Source organism: Cydia splendana, chromosome 20, assembly GCF_910591565.1.
Source record: "Cydia splendana chromosome 20, ilCydSple1.2, whole genome shotgun sequence".
NCBI classification, from domain to species: domain Eukaryota; kingdom Metazoa; phylum Arthropoda; class Insecta; order Lepidoptera; family Tortricidae; genus Cydia; species Cydia splendana.
The window spans coordinates 14,860,050-14,887,889 of NC_085979.1; the positions used below are offsets into that span (position 1 = coordinate 14,860,050).

The window sequence follows — 27,840 nt, forward strand, 5'->3', positions numbered from 1 at the left end:
CACCAGGATCAAAGGAAACAGCACAATGGCGCTCGTGTTACAATTTACAATGAGGATGCGTTAGTTTTTTGCCATTTGCCACTTTTCAAAATGGACTTGAAGTGTAGTCAAGAGGTTGTTGACTATAGTAAATTACATTCAAAATATATTGCAACAGTAGGTTGGGAAAGATGGCACCATAAGAAGCTAAGGGATTCACTTACAACTCTGGTTACGAAGTATCTTATGTTACGAAACTTACGAAATTTAATTTATAGAGTCCGTCTAAGAAAACTGTGCACCGAGTTAAACAGTACAAAGTGAGGGGGGTCATTATAAACTTTATATTTTCATGGAAATTTGACATTAACGATGATATTGCCACGCTTTGTCAGGTTTTCAAAAAACGGGTTCAAGGAGTTTTTGTGGCCCTGTAAATAATTGGTTAAAACATGTAAGTATCCAAAACTAGAATTTTAGTCACATTATAAAAACATAAAGACAGAGTAGCATCGAACTCCCGTTAAACTAACTTACAGCAAAAATACAACGTCAACGAATGTTTTCATTAATTACAACCAATTATTAACACTCTCAGCGGTTTTTTAACTACTAAAGCTTTTTTTAAGTACTAAAAATAAATCGCTCAAAACGTGTAACCATAAGTGCCACCCGACACTGTGTTCCTGCCAAAACGCGTCGGGATGGAACCGTCAAAATATTTGATTTATTTCAAAACAACTATTTATACCTTTTCAGTTTCAAAAACACGATTAACCTAACTAATAAGAGTCAGGAATGTGTCACTTACGACCGCCATAGATCAAGGTTTTTGTCAAAAAGGTGTCGTTGTAATTATGGTAAAAATGTTGGATATATATGCTATAAGATATTTTTGTGAATTTGTTTACGAATTCTTGTGCCTTTTTTAAGAGACTTCCAAAAACTGGAGATTCTTTAAAACTATGAAAACGAATTGGAACATCTTTTATTTGAATATGCTTATGAAAATATTCTTGTTACCGTTTATTAACAAGCTTTTATTAGGTCGACCTAACTATGTAATGGAATCTAAGGTGACTAATTTAACCATCTTCCAAGGATCATAGCGTCATGAAAATTGGCAGCTGTATGTAGTTCTGATGACAGTACAATAATATGGTACCGTCGAACTGATCTGATGATGGACACAGGAGGTGGCCATAGGAACTCTCGACCTGTATGTAACTAACTGTAATGGAATCTAAGGTAACTAATTTAACCATCTTCCAAGGATCGTAGCGTCATGAAACTTGGCAGCTGTATGTAGTTCTGATGACAATACAATAATATGGTACTGTCGAACTGATCTGATGATGGAGACAGGAGGTGGCCATAGGAACTCTGTGATGAAACAACGCAACCTAATTGTGTTAGGGGTTTTTAGAATTGTCTCGATGAGTATTAGTTGTCTGTCGTAAGAAAAGTACAGTCAGCGATAAAAGCTTGTACCAAAAATCAAATTTTTGCCAAAAACTTATTCCTATTTCATTCATTATCATTACATTCATTACCTATTTCTAAAATAATGGAATGGCCAATACGACTATGTATAGTATAAGATTCAGTTAAGGATTTAAGTTGAGGAGAGTATGTTATCGAACACTCATTAAAATTGTTGACACCGGTTATTCTGATTAGAATTCGAATCGACAATCCTTCAAGCACACCCAGAAGAATCTGGAGAAAATATCCTATGTTAAATGCATCCTTGCACACCAATATTATATCACCTGTCCTCGCATCCGGAAATTCCTGACCCTCGGGGCAATACAAACAAACATAAGCCTCATATGCTTGGTCTTCTAAGTAATAAACAATTTCACGTAATTATGTGGACTGTTACAGAACAAATTATAAACAACAAATTCATGAACACCATTTTAGAAAAAAGTTACTTTAGTGGACAATACAATTAACTAACTTACTCTGGTACATATAAATCCTGGTTTTCTTATTTCACACGTACTGAAAAATGTAGGTATCTCGCCTAGCTGTCACGCCTGTGAGAGTGCAGTGATAAAATTTGCTTTAGGTACCTTAACTTTGCAATGTCTATAAGAAAGAAGCTAACGAGTTAAGCATATATATTATAAAGTGTGTATAACCCGAACCCTTTTCGCAATTGGTGACTACTGCTATATTCTTGGCTAACTAATTAAGCTCGTTTACCAGAGCTTTATTGACCAAAGCGACTTCTGGTTCCGCAGACCACCTTTAAATTTTTTTCAACCCTTCCACATGTCCCCATGCCGCTGCGGGCCGCCGGCCAATTCGGGAGCGAGCAAAAACTGTAATTAATATAATCTGAGGCGAGCCCTTGACACGTGGGGGCCAAATGGCTTGTAAAAACAGCGGTATTTAGGGTTCCATGCCCTTGAAAAAATTGCTACCGCGGAATGTGGGTTAGGTTAGCTAACACTTTCGTACTCGAAAACTTTTTTTGATACTTAAGTTTTTCAGGAGATATTCACGAGCGATGCTGTTGATGTTTCATGAAAATGTTGATGATGTAATCTGTTTTATTTGTACAGAATCATTTAATCTAAGTATTTTTTTTTTTAATGATGAAATACATATATCTAACAAAAGATAAATAGGTACAATTATAGGATGATATAAAGGCAGAGTACAGAATTCTGATTTTTACGTGTAATAACTAGAAGTTTGCGGTTCTTTGTGCCTAAAAAGGCACTATATTATCATACGACACCATATTTTAATATTGGTGCAGCGCTTTGACATAACTTTAATGCAACTTTTAAGCCTTTGTCGATTTAGTTCAATCGCATATGTCTGTTCATAACCAATTAACTACATTGGTATTTGTATAAAGCAGAGCGACCACTCCGAATACCAGTGATTGAGGATCCTTACGATAGTAATCGTTTTTCCGAAGACGATATTCGTAGTCAAGATTTTGGACATTATGATTTGCTTCCACTCACTTTCACGTCACAGCGTAGCATAGCTGAATCAGACAGTTTTTCTAAAACATCAGACACAAACGTAGTGCTCTAATTGCGCTGTCAATCACGGAACCCAAGCTCCAAGCGTCTGTAAGCGGCCGGGGTGTGCTCAAAGCAGTCATTGTTCCGACGCTCGCCGCTCAACACTGGAGCACAATGAACAAACACGTGCTTACGAGCCTCTGTTTGCCTGCTATGATCGACTGTTTATTAAAATATGATAGATTGAAATTGTTTGTTAAGGATCTACTTCAGAAGAATCAATGTTGTTCTATTCTAGTGTAGATATACGACTGCAACCCCGGTATCTTAGAACATCCTTTATTTGCATTTAGTTGTAGGTGTCTCATTAATTAGTACCTATACTAATGAACAGTAAAAACTAATAAGTATTATTAGTTGTTGCTGTCCCTATTGTCGTAGGTAACTGATGCAGCCTCGCAACAGCGCGATGCGACAACGGGCAAACGCGTGCATATAAATTTTGTAATTCGAACATACGCAACGCTATACAGGGTGATCAATCCAAATGGGTCAGTATGGAGAAGTCGGAAACTATGAGAGATAGCGAAATCTGTTCTTAGGAACCATGGCTTCGATTTTAGATTTAATAATAATGGCATAAAATTTTTTTTTTACATCTATCATACATAACCGGGATTCGAATCTGGTCAATATTCTTGTTGTTTGTTTGTATGGCAACTTTTAAACGGTGCGTGATAGGTGGGGGGTGCTCGACCAAATATCATAGAGGGCCCCGAGACAAAACAAACTACATTAAAAAAATTCAAAATGGCCGACTTTTTTTTAATTTTTTCAAGTTTATTCGAGCGCGCTGAGATTTGGCATGCGGCGAGCCTGGGGGCCCAAGATTACCATGTCAAAAAAAAATTTTGAAAAATCCAAAATGGCGGCGGACATGGGACAAGTCAAATTTCCGAGCCCGAAGGGCGAGCTTCAGGCCGGGAGGCCGAAGGCCGACCCCGGCGGAGGGCCGAAGGCCCGGAGCCTCCACCCCGACTCCCAAAACGCGAGGCCGAGGCCGAGTAAACGAAGGCCGAGCTCCGCGTAGGGCCGAAGGCCCGAAGCGTCACACGAAAGGGGGAAGTTGGAGCTTAAACACGACCCAACACTTTTCCTATTGGGAGTCGCGTTTTGGGAGTCGGGGTGGCGGCTCCGGGCCTTCGGCCCTCCGCCGGGGTCGGTCTTCGGCCTCCCGGCCTGAAACTCGCCCTTCGGGCTCGCTTAACCTACTTGGAAATTTGACTTTGCCCGTGTCCGCCACCATTTTGGATTTCCCCAAATTTTTTTGACATGGTAATCTTGGGCCCCCAGGCTCACCGCATCTCAAATCTCAGCGCGCTCGGACCAACTTGAAAAAATTAAAAAAAGTCGGCCATTTTGAATTTTTTTAATGTAGTTTGTTTTGTCTCGGGGCCCTCTATGATATTTGGTCGAGCACCCCCCACCTATCACGCACCGTTTAAAAGTTGCCATACAAAGAAACAACAAGAATATTGACCAGGTTCGAATCCCGGTTATGTATGATAGATTAAAAAAAAAATTGAATGCCATTATTATTAAATCTAAAATCGAAGCCATGGTTCCTAAGAACAGATTTCGCTATCTCTTATAGTTTCTGACTTCTCCATACTGACCCATTTGGATTGATCACCCTGTATAGTGGCAATTGCAATTTGACAGTTACTAGCTGCTTGCCACCAATATACAATTCTTCAATAGGACTATCCAAATTCACTTTTGCATTAAGGCGTCCAGGGAAAAATCGATGAGAATAAATTTACTAAAAATAGTCACTCTGAAATCTCAGTCCCGTTGACAATGATCAAGGGAACCCCGTTAAACATAAAACTAAAAATGTGACAACTAAATCATCGCACCATATGGAATGCGACATTACATCACTGTGCACAAACTATTAAATCTTTGAAGTCTTTTGTTAGAATGTTAACACCGTTTGTAAACATTTTACGATTTCTACTAAAAAAAGTTTAAGTGAAAAGAGCCGAAACATTAAAAAAAGCTTTCAATTAAAAAGATAGTGACAATAGTGCCAACATTAACGTCCATGCGTTTGATATCCGATAGTGTTGAACTCTTGAAAGTGGCGGCAAAAAGCAAAGTGACACTTGAATAAAGCGAGAGCTTATATAAACAGGAGCTCTTTTTCTCTACAAGGACCAATGGTGTTCACTGTTCAGTGCCCCTATACATATTTAGGAAATACTCTCATTAATCATATCGACGCCATCAACTGTGCCGAACTTATAAAGCAACCACTAAAAGCTAAATAAACGTATGAATCGTATGATCGAATATAATAAAGTGGAAACTCGATCACACCGATTAAACTGACTCGATTTCAATTGCATCTTATGCTAGTTGCGGGTTAAGGCTTAGTGTCAGTTGATATCAAGTTATCTTTTACCTAAAATCGACAGTCAAAATACAAAAAGTTATATTATAAGCTTAATTATTTTAATGCAATATCCCGCAGAAAATAACTATCAAACATATTTAGGTATAAAAAAGAAGAGTATTTTTTTCGTCGCTCATTAATTTTGATGTGTGTGTAGACTGTATGTGGTATCTCATAATTGTTTGATTTATAGTAGAAATTAGTAGGTAATTTAATTCAAAAATTATTGATCACGACCCAGTTTGCAAAGTGACAATACGTGTTCTGCCAAATGAATATTACAAATCGGTGAATCACTCGAATAAATTGCAATGGAATATTCAAATAGAAATTAAAACAGGTGTTTCGCTAAAACGTTGTCATAACTGACCATTAGCATAAATTTGATTGGAATGATTATTGTTTATGCAAACTATGAAGGTGCGGTAAAATTTACATTTTACATTGTTTTTATTAACATAATATGCGACATACGCATGAAATTTTAATTTAGTGTGATGACTTGATGAGCAGTGTGACTAATTTAGTTAAAGGGGCTCATGTGACGTAACGGGCTGTCAGCGGCGACAGATGATTGCGGGGCGCGAACACGACTTGATAACGAAATAAATTAATCGTAACACGTGTAAACTATTTGTTAGATAAACCCACAGCGAGCGATACGGAGGGGCATCTGTTTATTGGACTGTTTATTTTAATCATTACGAATAAATATTACATTTTATTGAATTGAGCGCTTAATTGGTGCAATCTGGGCTTATTTTGGTTGTTTAAATACAGACATCAAATCTCCACCGCCATTAGCGTCAGGCGATCATTTTACAGACGCGTTTTACGTCCCTTTTTCGGTTTACACCCGCCTTTTTCCTTCCGAACGCTTTAGAAATTGTTTATAAATGGAAGCTTCTTCGTAAATAGACAGGGATTTTTAAGTGGATTGTTTGCATCTTAAAAGACGTCACTTCTCAATTCTCTTCTTACAACGCTTCTCTTTTATTTTCAGACTATCGGGCGAAGTCAACCAAAGCCCTTGCGGGTCAGAGTCAACCTCAAACTCGCCACCATCTTTGCTCCAAGACGCGTCACTGCCGGCGCTCCTAGTGTCCGGGGCGTCCACCATTTTCCAGACCACGACGACGGCCGCCAACTCCGCGCTGAACGTAGCTGTAGATAGCTTATGCTTGCCTGGTAGCTCGGAGGTGGATTGTAGTTTGGCGAACGGATGTGCGACGTCGCTCGGGTTAGCGTTGCCGCTAACGTCAACCGGTGGCCTCTGTACGTCTACCTCCTCGCCATCTGCGGTGGCCTGGTTGATGAATGAGGATAGCACGGGTAAGCATAAATATTTATGTTTTAAAAAGCTGCATTGATTCGCCCACGCGTTCGCTTCTAAGAGCGAACGTGATCAAATGCAAAATCAAGCATGTTGTTTAAAAATTTACGAGCGCTTGAACAAAACAATCATCTTGTTAAGAAATTAACATGCAGTCCCGCTACGGCTACGCAGTTGTTTAAGCTCCTAAATTAAATGTTCTGTCTTTTGGATTAGGTACATTGTAGTAAATACTCGCAGAGTGTTTCATATGTTAAAAATATACATCGGCCTTCATTTTTCTGCAATAAAACTGCACACTAAATGTGCCTGCTATACCAGCTAGTATTAGTAACTGTAACTTATGTTATAATTCACGTTATGTTATAATTCACGATTTTGAAATAATGTCAAGTCAAACGGCGCGATTCGGCAAATGAATTAGAGATTCACTAGATATGAAATAGTAAAGATATGTGACGTTCCACGGCAAAAGGTACCATTGCCCCGGCTGAATATTGGAGTGGTGTTAATAATAGCGTAAGCGCCAGCCGCCATAAGGTACCTTTTGCCGTGGAACGTCACATATATCTTTACTATTTCATATCTAGTGAATCTCTAATTCATTTCCCGCAAGACTAGCTTTGCTTCTCTTTGTTTTCCTATTCAACCTGTATACTTACTAAGTGACCATGAGTTTAGTGGAATATTTAAATAGTAAATTCTGTATAGGTACTAATGCTTATGTGTCCCTGGTCAGGCGGTGGCGTCAAGAGCGAGGTGCGCAGCCCCGGGCTGTGCGAGGCGGACGTGGCGCTGTACGGCGAGGCTCTGCCGTACGACCAGTCCACGCTGCCCTACCAATATTATAACAGGTAAGTAACCTATCTATCCATGCTACCTTGGTAATTCTGGGTGCTCTGTATGTGGAACAGGTTCCTCTGAGTCCCTGCTAATTATAAAACTCTGAAAGTATCTGTGCATCTATAGTTTGATGTTGTGGTTATCGCGGGGATCGCTGCTGTTGGTGAAAAAAACAGATATTACTCATATAACCGCGAAGTCTCTGAATATGTTTTAAAAAAAAACCCTTGTTTAACAGATTCTTGTAACTTTATATAGCCTTATAAAATGAGTTACAACCTAACAAATAGAAAGTAACGCTAACACATCAAATCCACCGATCACGAAATTTAAGACAAAACAGTTTTCCTGATAACTAGGAAAGTAAATATAAATGTTCAAGCGGGCAAAAAGGGCTTGAAACGTAATCCGTCGCGAAGTTGGCTTCAGTTTGAGGTTGAACGTTCGGATTTGAGGAAACCTTAAAACGGCTGACATATTTCACAACATTAACTTTCCATCAATGAGTATGGCAATGAAATCGGACGTTCACCTTCCTATTTTTCCCGTAGGCGCATTTATACGTGATACATATAAATCATAGCATAGTAAAATAGGTTTGTATGAAAATACTGCCCATTATCTTTTTTATCCTAAAGATTTAAAATAAACTGATGAAAATGCAAAAATGGACTTACCCTTTACTTCTCATCATTGGTTCTTTCTCCTCACTATGCTGGTTCAGCTCCGAGTAGGTATATTCTGGAGTATTCTGTCCACTTCTTTTCTTTAAGGAAATCCTTATTTTCTTTTACTGTCCTTGTGGTGAAACTGTCGAATGAGGAGAAAAACTGACATTTTATCCCGCCAGGCGGCACCTTCATTATTGTCGGCTGTCACTGTCAAATCACATACATTTTTACAAATAAATTGTAAACATTCTCCTTTTTCTCCAAAATACTCCAATATTGTGCGACAAATTGTGGAAATATAGGATCTTCCTTTTTTCCCAAGGACCCGATATCCGATATGCATAAATCGGTGAGAAAAAGCTTTAGGTATCAAAAACTAAGGCAAATGACAAATATCGATTTTATAGGCTGCATTTTAGGGAGGTAAATATGTTGGAAAGAGTGAATACACAGGTAAGCTAAGTTTTAATGAATAGTACCTACATCATTTAGGGCATGGCTTGGCCACACATGCTGTACTCCAGACGCATCACGACTTTGTGTAGGTACCTATCTGATAGTGTCGTAGGGCGGCGTATATGAAACGCCTCGCCTTCTTGTACATCCAGGTATACACCAAAGCTTTGTTTTCGATCGAACACTTGTAATATTAAAGGAAAAACTGCACGTGAGCCTTCGAAAATTTGAATAAACGGTAAAATACACAAGATAACCTCAAATACCTATATTAAGTGATTATCTTTGTATCAAATCAGCCTTTTTTCCACCAACTGTAGCAATTCTCCTTCGAAGCTCGGTTTGTAGTTCCTTTACAGTCATAAATGAATACATTTTTCTTGATAAATCGCAAGTATTAGTAAAAAATTCGCAACCATACGCTTGTCACAAATCGTAAACAATGACGGATTGCTGGGGCGACATCTGTCCTAACCTTTCAGTGTGCCTCCTCAATGAGGATTTGAAGTGATACCTATTGACAATTAATTTGACACTATATTTTCTTCTACCCCTTGCCGACCAGGCGTCGAATATATCCATCAAAAAGTCCCTATATATCTCGTAATTATGTTGGTAGAGTCTGTGTGGAAAGAGAAGAGTCGTAGAATATAAGGGATCCAATACATTCTATGACTCTTCTGTTTTGCACAGACTGTATACCTAATAGACATTTTAACTTTTATAAATGCTCAACTAGAAGTCCAATCAAGTAATAAATTCTTCTTTTAAATGTAACGTTATCCTTTGTTAACAGTATGCAGCAGTATGGCGGCGGCGGCGCGGCGTCTTCGTACGTCGGCTCCACTCTGTACAACCAGCCCTACACCGCGTACCCTCCCGCGCACAACTCTAATAACAGGTATGGATTACTACAGATACATCTATTTCACTATAACCATGCTAAATTTGCAACTTGGCACTCTTGGCAGAGAATGTACGGCTGTACGCTATAGCCAATTCATGTGAAATTTGGCGAGCGACTTAGCATGGAATGGACGAACTCTATGGATGTACGTCTGAGTAAATTACAGTGACTACCAGTAGTGCTGAGACTGCTGAGTTAACTATTATAAAAATAAGAAGAATCTTTTATTTCTTCACCTCCTATTCTTGTGTTGAATAGGTAAGTTAGTTGAAGCTATATAATAGATCCAGTTTATTAACAACGGATAATATTTGTCTTTTCTCTGACTTATCTTGATATTTGAATGGGGCTGCGATTGTTGCTTTTTAAAGACCGACCAGCTAAATTTGGATTTATATATGGTCTTTAAAATAATTATTACAAATCAATACAATATTTACATTCATTTATACACACGGATGTTTTTAATATTAAATGTAATTTTATAATTCAGTTGGCATAGAAAGAGAAAGAATACTAGAATGATAACTATAATAGGCTACTTTAGAATAGATTAGTTATTTACGATACAAGTGCGCAAAAGAGGAAATTCGAAACGAGTGGCGATAAATTAAAACACGACCGAAGGGAGTGTTTTAAATCGACACGAGTTGCGAATTACCTTTTCGCACGTGTATCGTACAACGTTTTACAGTACATATGGCCCTTTAAACTTTTGACATACGCACGAAAATTGCTATTTTACGCACTAGTGCGGGAAAATAGGGCCATATGTACTGTAAAAAATATTTATTTACAGTAGCCAATGCACCCAATGGTTTTAAAATAAGTAAAAACATACATAAAATGTGAAAAAATAAATATGTATCAGTAGATATACAGTGGCGTCTCTCTTAACATATTCAGTGCCAGCGCGATCTACGCGCTACGAGCGTAGCGGATAACACGGGGAAAAACCGTATGTAGCGAAAAGCGATTACGAACAGAGAACCCACCTAGTGGCGCCGAAAAACTCCATATTCGGCCCATCTCTATCGGCCGTTGGCAACCTAGACGCATCTTATACAATCAATGAGACTGATGCTTTCTCAGAAGGGTAATTCCACCGACACGCGACCATGAACCAGCTTTATATTATAACATGACAATTTAAACTGACAAATGAGACAAGTGGTTGTATTTCGAGGAAATTAAATTTATAAAGTGAATACAGCGTATAATATAAATGTAACCTAAAATTAAAATAAAACTCCCTACAAAACTAAACTAACATTAAAATAAACCTACTTAAAAATTAAACAACAATAGAAAAAAACTTGATTACCCAAGACAAGACAAGACAGACAAGACAATAATATAAATGTAACCTAAAATTAAAATAAAACTACCTACAAAACTAAACTAACATTAAAATAAACCTGCTTAAAAATTAAACAACAATAGAAAAAAACTTGATTACCCATAGATAAACTTGAACCAGTTAATAGTCAAGCGCCCACTCGTTCTCCTGAAGGAAGGAGTCGACAACCTCCCTCATCGATAAGTTAGGGATGAGCTGAGGGTCTACCGCGAACCACGTTCGACGTGTTGCCTCCCTGTCACACTTACGTACTAATTTACAAGTGCGACACAGAGGCAACACGTCGAACGTGGTTCGCGGTAGGCCCTCTGATCTGCTGTTAGCTCCACGCGCGTCTGTGGATCGAAATGGCCGACGCGCTCAAGATGTTCTTCAATGTCATTCCTCTCATAAGTGATGCCGCTCGGCGTGATCACCGGGTCCCTCAGTATTTCGAAGCTTATCTTCCCACATAGGTAATCGGGAACGTCACGTTTCCTTCTCCTATCATCTATTTTGGCAAATAAATTATTTAGCTCGCTGGTGTAGTTATTACATTCTTCTTCTATATTCGCCGTTTTTCCTTTCGACGCTTTCCTTTTTCTACGCTGCATGTCTTCACTTATTAACCTATTCAGATATATCTGAAGTTCAATTTCCTGTGTGATCTTCTCTTCCTGAACATTGCATCTCTTTTTCCTGGCAATACGGAGCTGTGCAGCAATTTCATCACCAAAGTTGAGTTTTTGCTCTCTGGCAAGGTCATCGGCTCTATGAAGATGTTTGACAGCTTCATCATATAACTCAAGTTCCACCAGAGCTTGTCCCAAAAATAAGTGTCCCTTGATCTGGGCATAGTCAAGTGCGCGGCGGCAGTCTTGGCAAGTGGCTTCCCAGCGCTCCACTTTGAGATGGCATAGTGCTCTTTTTGTGTAGTATGTGGCAACTGAGGGATTCTTTATTATAGCCAATATAGCCTTCGTATAATAAACTATAGCATCTTCGTAACGACGCAAACTAAAAAGTCTGTTTCCTTCTTCTTTCAATTCTTTGTCGCTAAGGTTTGCGGTAGAATACAAATTATTATGCTTTCGCTTACTCATTTTACAAATTATCACTATACGCTCAACAAAATCTAAAACTATTTACTTACGCAATTTTTAACCGACTTCAATTTCGTAGAAGGAGGAGGTTCTGTATTCGGTTGTGGCTATTTTTTTTTTTCTATGTACGTTCACCGATTACTCCCACATCCGTAGTCCGATTTGAGTAATTCTTTTTTTTTTTGAAAGGAACTACCTCCGAGTTAGTCCCATTTTAATTTGGTTCTGTTCTGATCATGGGATCCATGAGGAATTGAGGGAACTCCTCAATTTTTAAAGGCACATGCATGGTGTTTTGGGCGTTTTCTTAAGCAACTCGAGCATTTTCTCCCGAAAACCACCAATTTGATGAAGTAGACCTGATGATGATGATTATTTTGATGATAATGATGATGATTTCTTTAAATGTAAGTATGTTCAGCGATTACTCCGGCACCTGTGATCCGATTTGAGTAATTCTTTTTTGTTTGGAAGAAGTTACCTCCAAGATGTTTCCGTATTATTTTTGGTTCTGGTCTGATGATGGAATCCATGAGGAATTGAGGGAACTCCTCAATTTTTAAAGGCACGTGTTAAGTGATTTCGTGGTTTACTAAAGTAACTCGAGCATTTGCTTCCGAAAACCACCAATTTGATGTACTGCAACTGTAGCCTTACCACGAGTTTGACATTGACATATTCGCTAACGTCTTATGCATCTAAATGTAACTTTGTATGCATCTCGTTCACACTAAGGTTAGTACGAGCGAGATGCATAGGAGGTAAGTTACACACATGCTAGCGAATATATCAATGTCAAACTCGTGGTAAGCTGGTAAGGCTACTGATCGGGGGTTAGGCTTAGGAGTTAAGGGGTCGGGGAATGGCGGTTGAAGGGTTGCTGGTTCAGAATCGAGGGGTTCCTGGATCAGGGGTTGATGTGCTGTGAGGTTGAGTGATCGGGGCGCTGAGGGATTGGGTCAGTGGCGGGGCGGGCGGATGGATTTAGTTGACAGGAATTATAATTTCCCAGACGGACTCGAGGAAATTCCTGATTACATATTTACTAAAGTAATAGGTACACGAATTTAGTGTTAAACATGATCTTGTTTTTCATTCATGCGTCGCGCTCTTAACAGTGCGTTAGAACTAAAAATGGTAAAATATTGACAGGACAGACTAAATTTTATTTTTCCCCTTTACAGAAATGTTTTGACATTGACGTTTGTAGAACCACTCAATTTAAATGTTGTTCATTGCAGGTCGTCGTGCAAAGCGACGCCGACCTATTTGAGCTACGGCGTCGGCGGCGTGGGCTCCGTGCCGGGCTCGGGATTCGGCGCGCAGCCCTCGCCCTACTACCCCTCCTACAATGGAAGCCTGACACAAACCTTCCCTCAGCAAGTAAGTTTATGGCTACGTCCGCGCAGCTCTAGAGCCTAGCGAGTCACCTAGCGAGTAGCTTAGTAAAACCAAGTAAAACGAACATTTTCGCGACCGGCCGCACTGTGCGTTTGGCGCCTAGCTAGTCGCTTAGTCGCGAAGTAAACGTTTTTGTTTTTTGTCTTCTACTCCGCACTGAATGCAAGCCACTAGGCTCTAGACGCTAAGCAAGCTCCCTGTCTGTGCGGATGTGGACGTGACTTTTCTTCCGTCTAGAGTCGGACTAAGCTCCTACTTATTTACTTCACGTACTTTATCACTTCAAAGTCGGTGCAAAGTTAGTTTAGGTTTATTTTTGTTTACAAACACATATGTACAGTCATAGAGAAATATAGTAAGACAAGAGTGCTCACTCCATGCATCAGTTTTGGTACCAAAAAGACTATTATTTTCATAGTCGACATCTAGCATCGAGTAGCGGAATTATCAGTACTTTAAGTAGCAGTAGTAGTACTGTCAAGTGACAATAGATGTAGCACCGACCGGAAAGTCTTATGTTGTTGAGCATTAGACTTTCCGGTTTTTACGAAATACTAAATGGTACTGAAATTAAATTCCCTGACCGTATGTAAAATTGATGACAGCTACGATTTCAACTACGAGCTACGAAAGAATAATGAGGTTCCACAGAGTTCTATATTGGGCTGTTGAAAAATATCTCTATTTTCATCTCTACCTTGACTTGATCATGATCGCCGTTCCTACAATCCGTCTACAACAGAAGTCACCTTTCCGCAGAAAGTAATTTCTTTCTGACTTCTTATACCCTAGTAGCTTAGATACTAGTTTCACAGAATTTGACATACATAAAGATGCTGCTGTATGTGTCATATCATATCTACCTCTTTTGTGATTCTTATACCCTGGTACAGAGCATGACCTACATTCACAATGTAGGTGAAGTGAATTTAAAGGTAGATTGAGTTAGTTAGGTAATTCATACATTGGCGGCATCCAGGATCTCGATCCAGATTGAACAATTTGTTTTGCTTTGATTCGACAAGCTCGTATCAAAACCATAACAATTTGTTAAATCTGAATTGGCTCCAACTCCCGAAAACAGGCCACCCTGGCCTTGAAATAAGGTTACGTAACGTAATACTATTAGAAGTATTACAGTTTGGTATTATTATTATATAGCTATTGGTTCCTTGGCGTGATTTTCACAATTGTCATAATCTCATTGCTAACAGGACTACAGCAGTTACGCGAGCAGCTACGCCGAGCACAACGTCGCCCAATACAGCGGGTACTACGCAACGCCCAGCTACTCTCCCTACCATGCCGTCAGCTCGCCAAGCAGCAGCGGCAGTGCGGGACACACGTCGTACCATCTCGGAGGCGCGTTATCAGGTACCTAACCTTCTAATCCGGACCTCCTCTGTTTTCAGAACTCCTGGTAGTTGGTGGACCTTGACTGTGAAACTCCTCAAGGTTAAATGTTTGTAGCTTATAGAGTCAGACCGTGAAAAGTATGCACCGATTTTGATAGCCCACGCAGTGCAAGTGTCATTTTAAACGTCAAACTTCTATGAAATTATGACGTATAAATAACACTTTTACACTGCGTGGGCTATCAAATCCGCTGCAGACTTTTCTTGGTGCGACTCTACACTCTTTCTATAGCAGAAGTCCTAGTACCTACATTTTATAGTAAACTGGTCACAAGTGTCACAACCCGTACTACCTACGTACCTACTTATGTCATTTACCTATTATTGATACCGTTGATAACATATAATAAACGAGGAAATAGGTAGGCAAATTTTTGATTACTATTTACAAAATTTCTAAAATATAATATACTAACATAAATTTATTCAGTTCACAACCATAGAATGGTATAATGTACCTATAATAGGTTCTACAGATAAAGTTAGCTTATTGTTAGGTAGTCCCAAATATAATCCAATACACCGTTGTTAACATAGGAATAAACAGAATAGGCCTGATGACAAATTTTGAAATCCCTTTTATTATTGTCGGTACACTTGTATTGGTTCCGAAAAACACAATATTTCAGCTATACTCATAAGATTTAACATAAATAATTGCATTTTATTATAGCTAGTTTAAAACTCGCGCGAAAACGCCTCGCACGACATTTGTGACGTCACTATTTAGTTGGTGGTAGGGTGGTAGACATTGTTTACATACTTACAGTTACGAATTTCCCTTAAATCCGAATGATATTGTTATTTCAGCACCATATATTACGATTAGGGATGATAAATACATTACAAAAATTTATCACAATAACTCATTTTAGACAAAAACTCTCACACGGTTGCAATTTAAGATGAATTATTTAGATACAAGTAAATTTTGAGTGAAAATCACCGAGCGCCGGTTTTACTTTTTAATTTTTCATTTTTTCTAGTTACGACAGCCAACATGGCAATGATAGTTCCATTCAGCCAAATAATTAAAAAAGTTTGTTTGTGAAATATCGTATTATTTAGCATTTTATTTAGATAATAACAAATAGATATCTCCTTTATATAGTGTAATAATATTTTTTGGACGTAATAAATGTTTAGTGGCGAAATAACATTTTTTTTGCACCTTCGAACTCTTTGGTGAGAACGTATGGATTTCGGTCAATGAGGTTGTCTATGTGGCTCTAAGAAATATGTTATAGATTGATGACGTCACTGTTTGGAACGCTTCTGATTGGCGTTTCAGTAATAATGGCCGATTGGAGAATTTTGCAGTTTTATTTTATTGAATATATTAATAATCCTTCAGTTTATACTGAGATTGGGCCATTTTTTTGAATCATATTAACATATATGTTTCTTTGAAACCATTATTTCCGTGATTCTTTGCTACTTGCAACAGGCCTATTATATAGATATCTATTTGACCACTCTCACCACTTTTGGCTATCATTTTACCTTACTTACCTACTTCATGCTGACTCCTTTACAATTTACAAGGCTTTGCAAAGCTGAAACTAAAGTTGGCACGAGCAGCGCCATCTGTTGTCGAGTAGAAATATTAGATGCATGCTTAGTAACTGCAGATATACAGCGTAGAGGGCGGGCTGGCCATTAGGCTTGGTTTTAATTATTGGTTGGGATTGGCACTGTTGGCACCACTGAGTTTTCATTAGATTTCATTTCATTAGCAGCGTGAAAAGTGTGATCAAAATAAAATAGTCCTTTTGTCATCGAATACAATGATAATACGCTCGACCAATAAGATGAGCGCTATTTTGTTTATAGCTAATGAAAAAGGATAACTTGTTTGAATGGCCGCAGTGTTCTCGTTGTCAAAAAAACTTGTTACTAATGTCAGTTTCCACATCAAACAAAACATTGGAATCTTATTTTATTTTATTACCTCATAATTTATTACAGAAAGTGTAGTAATTATACTTAAATTAGGTGTTTACTAAAAGTGACTACTCATCACGTATATTTTACATAAAAATTGACGACGCGGCATCGCCAAACTGGCACAAATACGTAGTCTAAAACCGTACCTATTCAGTGTTTAAGTGTAAAACCCCAGCAAAATGAATAAAGAAAATGAAATGCATCCAAATAAGCGTAGAAAAGTAGAGGAAAGTGATGAAGAGAGGCATAGTGACCTCGACGATATATATTCAGATGATTGGCCAGATACAGAGAGCGAAAGTGGTAACGTTATTATACTTAATTACAACTTATATGCCCACATTTGGGCCTGTTCTTACGTATCTACTTTAAATGTCTATCTACTTTAAATCTCGCAGGTCTCATTTTCGTATTGTTTTATGAAAAATGATTTCTTTAGTTCTTTGACTAAAGAACTTAAGAGCCTGAGAACTTTTCTTTTTTGTTCTGAGTTATAAGGTTATAATGTTGCTTGCTTTAAACTAATTTAGATATAATTTTGTTCTAGAATCGCCATCATCGATTCTCCCTTCATTGAATGACAACAATCCCTTATCACCAATAAAAAATGAGATACATGCAGCTAGCCGGAGGTGCAGAGAGAACTCGGGGTAAGACACTGTTGACCTGTTGCAAATAATGTTTAGATTATCCAGGGAATATAAAAAGCTTAACAATCTGTAAATATTTAAATGTAAAATTTTACTAATTGCATACAACATTACTATTTAATTTGAATATAAAACAAGTTACAATACAACATAACATTCATACTTCCAAGTCAACACCAATATTAGCAAATTCACCCTACTCAAATCTGCAGGAAGTAAAAGCCAGAGAAAATGAACAGGTTTTTGAGAAATCATAGATTTTGTGTTCTTATGATACCTAACTTTTGTAAATTGATTACTAGAAAAAAGTTTGAATGTAAGCTGAATATGGCCTAACAAAATACTATGGAGACAAAGTTTGATAATTTCTTCTCAACTATTAACTATCAAATCAATAGATCTTGTAGGTCCTCTCTCCGAAGACCTAAACATGATCAGTACTGGTCAAACATAGACCAATGTCTATAATCAAAGCATTACATTAGGTATAAACAAAGCATGTTCTGTAGTAATATTCAAAATATTACCAACATATGTTTATTAATGTTCCAGTGAAAGCACAAGCAGAACCCGCGGTCGGGGGCGGCGGAACACTTCCTCGTCGCCGGCGCAGCACGTGCCCGAGCCCGCCACGGACCGGGTGTTCATATGGGACCTGGATGAGACCATCATCATATTCCACTCCCTACTCACTGGGACCTACGCTACTAAGTATAATAAGGTACAGAATAAAAAATAAATAAATCATTTATTCAGGCGAAATAAACCCTATTTGTACAGTTTTTTCTTCTGCCAGACTGCAGAACATTTTTAGGGTTTAACATAGAGCTATAAACTCTTGAAGTATTTCTTGCACTGTGCTGCATCTGATGATTTCTTTGGTTTCATAGTCCATACTCTAAAATGAAAAAGGGAATCTTCATCTGTCTGTCTGTTTGTTACAAAACATTATACATGGTATGAAGGTATTAAGTTGAAATTATTAAATACTAAAATTATGTCTGTAGAGTTAGACCAAGCTAAGTTAGCGGCGATTTTGATAGCCCAGGCAGTGCAAGTGTTATTTAAACGTCATAATTTCATAGAAGTTTGACATTTAAAATAACGTTTGCACCATGTGGAGCAAAATCGCTACCAATTTAGCTTGGTTTAACACTATGTCCTAACATTTAGGTGTATGTTTGTATTTTCAGGATACACAACAAATAGTACAGTTGGGATTCAGGATGGAAGAGATGATATTTAGCTTGGCTGATACGCATTTCTTCTTCAATGATGTTGAGGTAAACATAGTTTCTATTTACAGCAAAATTATTGTTGCAATCAATACAATCAGCAATAAAAGCTTATCGCATATATGTCAAAATTGTTTGATACGAGCTTTTATTTAACTTGCAATGTATGTTTGTTTGTGGCAAATCTTACAAGCTAAATTAGGTCTACTTCCCATTATTCAATTGAGCTGAAACTTCGCATACGAGTATATATGTAAGTTTCGTGACAATTCACTATTATGGTATAGGTTGACGAATTATAAAGTGGGCCGATCGATGGGCTTGTAAAGTCAGACTGAGAAAAGTCTGCAGGGATTTTGATACCCCGCGCAGTGCAAGTGTCATTTTAAGCATCAATCTTCTATGAAATTATAATGTATAAATAACACAAGCACTGCGTGGGCTATCAAAATTGCTGCAGACTTTTCTTGGTCTAACTCTATCAAAATGGACACAGCTTATTAACTGTCAACCCTGTTTTACCCCAGGACTGCGACCAGGAGCACATAGACGCGGTGGCGGCGGACGACAACGGCCAGGACCTATCCGCCTACAACTTCTCATCAGACGGGTTCCACGCGGGCGGCGGCGCGGGCGCGGCGCCGGCGCTGTGCGCGCCCGGCGTGCGCGGCGGCGTCGACTGGATGAGGAAGCTCGCCTTCCGGTATCGGAAGATCAAGGATACTTATAATAACTATAGAAATAGGTATGTTTTCTCATAATGGGGTTAGCCCTTCGAGCAACACCGGCTTCCGACACGCCGGAAGGGAGGAGCCCAAGCGATATCTTACCGTACAAATCGTTCTACCATTTTTTTCAGGGGAAACGTGCACACAGTCGCACATTTCACTCACTACATAGAAAATCCAATCTGTAATGACGACACAAATACATAGAAAATGACACACGTCAAAGGCAAATCTTGCACACCTGGATCTCTTTTTGTGTACGGAGAGTCACTACACGCACCGCGCTAGTTGTGGGCATGCCCAACTGGGCATGTGCTTGGCAGAAGGGAAATAGTGCGAATGACGACTCCCTTCCCGGTGTTGCTCGAAGGGATAGCCGGTCGAAGTATTTTACATATGGCGCCAGCATAGGTTTTCCTGGCAATCCCTAAAATTGTGTTAAATTCTTGTTTCTTTTTTAATTTTATGGCCTTGATGCCAGCCCTTTAAGCCAAATCTCATAAAACAAGACGAACAAGGGGAAAGCTATAATGGCGCCATCTATGCAAACCTTTGTCAGTCACCAACCTCATTCTTCATAACATAATCATCACTCTCTTGTCAAAATTGTTGTAGTTTCAAATTGCGTACATGATTCTCAATCTTAACATTGAAATATAATGTTATTGTTATTAATTTCAGCGTTGGAGGCTTGCTAGGACCAGCGAAACGAGAACAGTGGCTGCAACTACGAGCCGAGCTGGAACAAGCGACGGATAACTGGCTCACGTTGGCCTGCAAATGCCTCAACATGATCAACTCTAGGTACTTACTTACTTACTCCATTGGCTCAGCAACCCAAAATGAGACTTGGCCTCCGACACAAGACAGCGCCACTTTTCTCGGTCCTGTGCGATCTCTCGTCAATTGTTGACTCGAATTTCGCGCAGATCCGCCTCCACCACGTCGCCCCAGCGATACCTGGGGCCTCCGATAGGACATCCTCCTGCTGGGTGGCCCAGATACGCTCTTTTCACGTTCCGATCTTCATCCATTCTCTCAAAATGGCCCAACCATCAACTCTAGGTACTTACTTTAATTTGTTTAAAAATCCACCTACATTGAACCATGCAATAAAAGTATTCATGGTTCAATTTAAGCCTAAAACGAAACATGACTGACAATTTTGACGTTTTTAGTTATTCATATATTATTTATTAATTAGTACTGGGCCAAAATTCATACCAAATATTTGCACACACCTGCTCAAACTAAATTCAGAGCGCACTCAACGTTACCTATACAATACAACAAGCACCGGGAAGGTAGGAAAGGAATCAGCCTTATACAAGTTTACAAGGCCGAGCTTATAGTTCGTTTTTTTTAGCATTAGAAATAAGGTAAACAATCTTGATGTGTCTTTTAACTGAAAAACACATTTTAAAAATAAGTTACGGCAAATATGTAACAATTATGAATCTAATACGATCATTTATATTCTTCTGATTTCAAAAGTAATAATTACAGACTTTTAAAAAGTGTTTTTCAATTAAAAGACATGTCAAGATCGCTTACCTTCTTTCAAGTTCTTTCTAATGCTAAAAAAAACGAACTATAGGCGAGGTCGTTAAAAAATACGAGTCCGGCTAACCAAGTCCCTTGTTATTTTTTTCTAAAATCATGTTGTTATCCAGGGAGAACTGCGTGAACGTGCTGGTGACGACGACGCAGCTGGTGCCGGCGCTGGCCAAGGTGCTGCTGTTCGGGCTCGGCGGGGTCTTCCCCATCGAGAACATATACTCCGCCACCAAGACTGGTTAGTACCATCACATTTGTCTTGCCCCCTCGACTCTCAGTAAGGTCAATCTGGCGAAAACCGTCTATAAGGTAAGACCGTCTACAAGCTCTTTCGTCGCTTGTCAGAAGCGAGCATACTCCACGTACAGAAGTTCGGTAGAGCAGAAGGAGCGAAGCTCTTCTTTTCTGACGTATTTCTGAGTGAAGTACGTATCGTATACAAATACGAGAGTTCTTGCCGTATGACAATCTTCTCAACCAAAAATCGTATACAGATATTATACCTTTATATGGCTGTATATGGTCTTTGAACCAAATTTGAACCCTAGAAGCTTCGTACTCAGGAGGGGCACTACCCTGTTGGGGAGTGATGGACATCGGCTTGCTATACTGACTGTCGTAAGATTATAGACAATTTTTTTTGCTTATTGCGCTTCAAAAAATTTGTTGTAGTAGCGTTGGAGGGTCTGCCATCTTGTTTACGTTGACAATTCACGCCAGAGCAAGTGCTGCCCTCTACAGCTCAAGTACATTTTCTTGTGCATTGTAGGTTCTGCCATCTTGTGGGCTAAATTAGAAACTTAAACTTGACATTTAGAAATAGAATTTGCGATAAATATTCTAATTTAAGATCCTTTATTTCCAGGCAAAGAAACCTGCTTCGAGAAAATCAAGCAACGTTTCGGCGAGCGCTGCACCTACGTGGTGGTCGGCGACGGGCAGGACGAGGAGGCGGCGGCCAAGGCCAAGAACTACCCCTTCTGGCGCGTCTCCTCGCACTCCGACATCGCCGCGCTGTACAACGCGCTCGATATGGGCTTCTTATGATTTATGCGCGCCTGGTACACGATACGTTTAGATATGAGGAAAATGTGTCACCGATTCGGCAGGAACTAGATAAGAACCCTAGGACTCGTCTTTTTGACATTACAGTACTTTAGCGTTACATCTAGAACCGGGTTTCTCACGAGTTATGTTAGCCTGGTATTGAAGATACGTATAACGGTGTAGAAATTACGGGGAAACAAGAACAAGCATGACGTATAAAATGTTCAAGGAATTTTTGATGTCCCTAGTACTTTGTCTAGCCACTTTAATTCCTTCGCGAGGGCTTCTTATAATTTCTGTGTTCCTGGTACACAAGTTACAAAATTATAAGGAAATTTTCGTTATATGGCGGAGGTTCATTCTCGTTACGCTCTTGTTGTTTCTGCGCGCCTAGTACACTAACTACGTAACATTGCAGAAACTATGTGGGAAACTTTGCGATATGCAAAAGTACGCATTTGCTTTTTCTCTTTGGAAAGCAAACTTCTTTTCAACAGAAACAACAGCACCAACAACGACAACAACAACAATACAACATGCATACCGCGGTTCCATTAGGTTAAATTAAAACTCTAATTTGCACTCAAGAAGGTTTCTCTTCTCCACTCTGTTCGATTACAACCAATGCCATTGGTTGCTCCGCTCATCTCTGTTTCAGTGGAAAGGCAGCCGAACTAAAGCCGGTTTGTGGGCCAGTCGGTATTGAAGATCTTATAAAGGTTGTTAAGACTGTACCGATGGCAGACCGCAGATATTTCGAGATACATTTGTGGCAGTTAAATTCTAGAAACTGTTGAATATGGTCTCTTATATGTTCGCTGACCTGGTCACGTACAGTCAAATAATTTATGTTCCGTGCCATTTCGTACCTTGTCACAGTGACAAACAATATGAAAGTCGCTAGGGACCTCATACTATTACCGATATTTACTAATACCGATTGTATACTAGAAATTTGAACAAAAGCATGCGTATTATGGTGGCGCTTAGGGCCAATACAGGCGGACTGCAATCCAACTGCAATTTGTACGAAAACTGCAGTCGGCGTGCAGTCAGCGCGCGCTTTCCATATAAATTGCAGTCCATCTATACCGGCCCATACTCGGTGACATACAAAATACGTCACTTTCTGACAACGCGCTAAAACATGTCAAGCAAAACATAGCGCGAATATACCCACTACTTAGTACATACCTACATCATGCAACTTTTTGGATTGCTATGTTTACATGAACGCCAAGTCTGTGTGTACGGTCAAGGAAATTAATTTCGTACCTTGTCACAGTGACAAAAGTATGAGGTCTCTAGCGATTTTCATATTGATTGTCACTGTGACAAGGTACGGAAATTAAATTCCTTGACCGTTCTATCAAAAAGTTTTATTTATAATTTTTACATAAGAAATAAAGAACAAGTAAGTTGTAAAGACAGCTAAAAGATCTGCTATAATTTTGTAAAATACGATCAATATCATATCATATGTCATATAAGCAGTGGCCGCGACTTCTTCAGTCATAAGTACATTATAATTATTTCTAGTTTCGGAGTTTCACGGTCACTGTGCTAGATATTATTTAGTTTTAAAAGCTCAAAGTCGGCTCAAAAACTTATAAAAGTGTATTTAAACATTTTTTTGTATATATTTATTATAACTGTAGATTTCTCGAACGAGAACTACGAGTCCATTCCTATTTAGTAAGTCTATATTCTATTAATTGTACAGAGCTTTATTTTATTGAAACGTGTAGGAAATGTTTGAGGATTTAGACGTGTACTGTTTCTGAGGTGTTGTTTTGATGTTGCCAGAGACCTGGAAATAATAACAACTTCTAACCTTTATATAAATTATATGAGGGCACAGCGAATTGTCATCTCATAAAGCGGTGTGGGTCCTAAATTTGTCGCTTAACCTGTCGGCTCAGTGAATCCTTATATACCTACATTAACGATAAAAAATCTGTATTGTGTTTGGAATTCTTTATTATTTTCTGGTATCTGATGTCACTGTAAATCTCTGTTGCAAAAATGCAATCACCATCTGCCAAGTTATGCGCGCCTGGTAAATAGGAATAGTGCATCTTTCACTGTGAATAATAATTTGCATCGATTATTGTACAAACAACGAGGTTCAAGGTCTAATCTTATGCAATCTTTCCTTTTTGTGTAATATAAGCCAATTCGAACGCACACTGATATCAGAATGATTAATCTAAATTCTAAATAAATGATGTCATTCAAGTAATAGTGCATTTCGCTTGCAGTTGTCCGTACATCGGCGCGGGCAAGACGCATTTAACTAAATGATATCATTATGATGTCAATGTACGTTGGAATTGGCCTGTTAATAGTTTGGACTGTCATCCGAGTCAGTTTCAAAGTTAGTAAATGGCCCGAGCACACCGGTTGTGTGCGCTGAAATGTTGAGGCTGTGCACGCACACGTCACGCAAGCGGTGTGCCGTCTCTCATAAGGATCTGTATATTACACCGCGCACATGCACGTCTACGCACACGCGACCGGTGTGCAGGCCTTTAGGGAGATCTATATCAAATAGATAGTCACAGCAAAAATGGCGAAAAATATCGAAACACATCCTCATTTCTATGTTAACAAAGATGTGTTACAATGTATGTCGCCACTTTAGCCTTCATTGTCCATTTGATGGTACTAGCATAAGCATGAGCTATGTTTTCCTCAAATTGACGTGGTTGATTGCCCAAACAGCTAAATACATATTTCTACTGATTTTAAGCAGACAATCTTTTGTATTGTACTTTTTGAGAAACATTTATTACCTACTTTTACCCAACACAAAATGCCGTTTACTATTTTTCTAGCAATATTTTGAACTGCCTAATATGTTTCGTTATTTCAGTAAGCAGTCTTAGTAGATACAGAAGTTAGCAATATTTTAAACTAGGAAAATTGGTCATTTGTAAATAACATAGTTTAATTTTAGAATAAAACAGACCCAGGCTTATACTAGAAATATTAAATTTAATTCGAAAGTTATTATTATTCGAGTTGTAAATAAAAATATATTATTTCACAAAATGAAGTATTTTGTTTTATTTTATAAATTAGGGGTTTTATACGCAAAACTCTGCGTAGAGGGCGTCACAAGCGCTATCACGGGGCCTAAGACCGAGTATGTATAAGTTACCCTATGGTTTACTAATCAATAGTGCTGCACTCTGGCGGCAGAACATTGCAGTAATACTCCCTATTGTGCAAGTTTTTCGGCAGAGGGGTAAGCCCTTAGAGGCGACTCCAGTTATTAAATGCTCTTAAGTACCAGTTAGTGCTTAATAAATTCATAGAAGTTTGACGTTTAAAATGACACTTGCACTGCGTGGGCTATCAAAATCGCTGCAGACTGTGGTATTCATAGGTTTTAAGTATGAATAATATATTTAAAGTAAAGAGCTTGTTAATCAACATGAGTTTTATTCAGATCCATTATTGCAAGTCATAGATAATCTATATTCTATTTAAGGCCGCTACACACTTATTAACTTAAGTATGATTCACACTTATAACATCCTTTCCTTTCCATAAACACAAAAGTTACATTAATCATTAAACATTATTTTCATTAACACTTAGAAAGGATGTCACTTGTTAAATTCCAAAACATTATTCTAATTGATAGTCCTTAAGGTAAACTGGTCTTTTGATTTGTCTACCAGACCTTGAGAAAGTACTAGGCATAGGCATAACATCATTAAAAGAACTGGACCTGGACACATTTCCAGAACCATGAGCCATATCTACATCATTAGGCAAATCTGTTACCCTATCATTATTTATTACAATGTCATCATAGTCCAATTTGTTTTCTTTATAAGTCCCACCTTTAATTAACATATACCTATTCCTTTTTATAATATTTCCATCTTCATTTTTTATATGATATGATCTGGGACCTGGAGCCTTTCCTACTACTATGCCACTCTGTAAGGGCTTGATGTTACTTTCATTTTGTATTTTTACTTTATCTCCTACTTCCAACTGTGGTAAGGTTCTAGTTTTAAGATCATAATACATCTTTTGTTTTTGCTGATTTTCAGTCAATGAATTTTTATAATTAAGATCCTTTTTACAATCATTTCCAGTTACACAAGGTATTATTGTCTTTACTTTTCTTTTGTATAATAACTCACTTGGAGTTAAGTTGGAATGTACTGGAGTATTTCTATACATAAGCAATCCTAAATGTATGTCTCTATTAGTGTATATCATCTTTTTCAGCATATGCTTTACAGATTGTATATAACGTTCGGCTAATCCATTTCCTTGATGGTGCTTTGGACTAATAATTTTGTGCTCAAATGTCCACTCATTGGCAAATTTATTAAATTCATGGCTGGTAAATTGAGAGCCTGAGTCTGAATACAATATGTCACATACTCCATGTCTAGCCAGTATTGATTTTAAACAATTAATCAAGGTAGCAGTGTTCATATCCTGCAATTTACCAATTTCAACAAACTTACTGTATGAGTCCACCACTAACAAATAAGGTTCTCCATAGAGAAAAAATATATCAGTTGCCAGTATTTGCCATGCATTATCAGGGATTTCCTTATTTATTAATGGTTCTTTCCTATTATTTTTCTGGAAACTTTTACAAGCATCACAATTTTGAACAAGATCTTCTATTTCTTTTGACATATTAGGCCAAAATACTGTTTTTCTAGCTAAAGCTTTACATTTGTCAATTCCTAAGTGTGCATAATGAATTTTCTGCAAAATTTCAGGTCTTTTACTTTTAGGTATTACTATCTGACTTCCTTTGCAAATCAGTCCCTTATATTCTGTCAACTCATCTCTGTAACTATAGTATATTTTAGCCTCATTCTCAATGTCATTCTTACTGTTGGGCCATCCATTTAATATGTATTTTAATACACACTGTAACTCTCTGTCCTGTCTAGTCTCATCTGTCATTTCCTGTAGTTTCCTATCTGTTATTCTTACACTCTGCACTACCATAGCAACATGAGCTTCTAGATCTGTTTCATATGTCGGTGTAGTGTCATTTAAATATGACCTACTCAAGTGGTCCGCTACTAACAATTCTTTCCCCGGTTTATATACTACCTGGAAACTATATGGTTGTAATGCCATTTTCATTTTTTGTAATCTAGCTGGGCATTTATTAAGCGGTTTGGCAAAAATTGAAACTAAGGGCTTGTGATCCGACTCTACAATAAACTCTTGCCCATATACATACTGATGAAACTTAGTACATGCAAATAAAATTGCCAAGCTTTCTTTTTCAATCTGACTGTACATTTGTTCAGTTGGTGTCAATGCCCTAGATCCATAAGCTACTGGTTTATTATTCTGTAGAATCACACAACCTAATCCATCTTTTGACGCATCTACACTCAAAGTTATAAGGCTATCTATTTCAAAATATGCTAACACTGGTGGTTCACATATCAGTTCTTTCAGTCTATCATAAGCCTTTTGTTGTGAGTCTGTCCATATAAATGGTACATCTTTTTTATTTAACTGTCTCAAAGGTGCTGTCACCTCGGACACATTGGGTATGAATTTTGACACAATTAATCATGCCCAAAAAACGCAACAATTCTTTATGAGTACTAGGTTCTTTCATTTCTGTAATAGCTCTAATTCTGTCACTGTCTACTTTCATTCCTTCTGTTGTGAGAACATGCCCTAAATACTTTACTTCTTGTTTTTTGAATTGACACTTTGCTCTGTTAAACTTTATTCCATACTCTTTTGCTTTTTCAAACACTTGCTTTAAAA

The 27,840-nt window shown here is 38.3% G+C and overlaps 2 protein-coding genes across 2 annotated transcripts in view; one reads left to right on the forward strand and one right to left on the reverse strand.

The window, feature by feature from the left end:
* LOC134800548 (eyes absent homolog 2) overlaps window positions 1-25,117 on the forward strand; it is a 51,365-nt gene extending 26,248 nt beyond the window's left edge. Inside the window, exons 4-15 of the mRNA XM_063773033.1 lie at window positions 6,431-6,759; window positions 7,500-7,614; window positions 9,527-9,631; window positions 13,321-13,462; window positions 14,695-14,854; window positions 17,390-17,492; window positions 18,045-18,213; window positions 18,686-18,775; window positions 19,255-19,472; window positions 20,137-20,259; window positions 21,129-21,250; window positions 21,878-25,117. Of these exons, the coding sequence (XP_063629103.1) occupies window positions 6,431-6,759; window positions 7,500-7,614; window positions 9,527-9,631; window positions 13,321-13,462; window positions 14,695-14,854; window positions 17,390-17,492; window positions 18,045-18,213; window positions 18,686-18,775; window positions 19,255-19,472; window positions 20,137-20,259; window positions 21,129-21,250; window positions 21,878-22,059 (1,858 nt within the window). The 3' untranslated portion in view covers window positions 22,060-25,117. The remainder of the gene's footprint in view (window positions 1-6,430; window positions 6,760-7,499; window positions 7,615-9,526; window positions 9,632-13,320; window positions 13,463-14,694; window positions 14,855-17,389; window positions 17,493-18,044; window positions 18,214-18,685; window positions 18,776-19,254; window positions 19,473-20,136; window positions 20,260-21,128; window positions 21,251-21,877) is intronic.
* Window positions 11,022-12,579, reverse strand: LOC134800947 (E3 ubiquitin-protein ligase CHIP-like). Its single transcript, XM_063773478.1, has 2 exons — window positions 11,303-12,579; window positions 11,022-11,192 (listed from the first exon to the last, which is right to left on the reverse strand). Exons 1-2 carry the CDS (start codon window positions 12,077-12,079, stop codon window positions 11,118-11,120), a joined length of 852 nt encoding a protein of 283 aa, XP_063629548.1. The 5' UTR covers window positions 12,080-12,579; the 3' UTR covers window positions 11,022-11,117.
* Window positions 25,118-27,840: the final 2,723 nt, after the last annotated feature.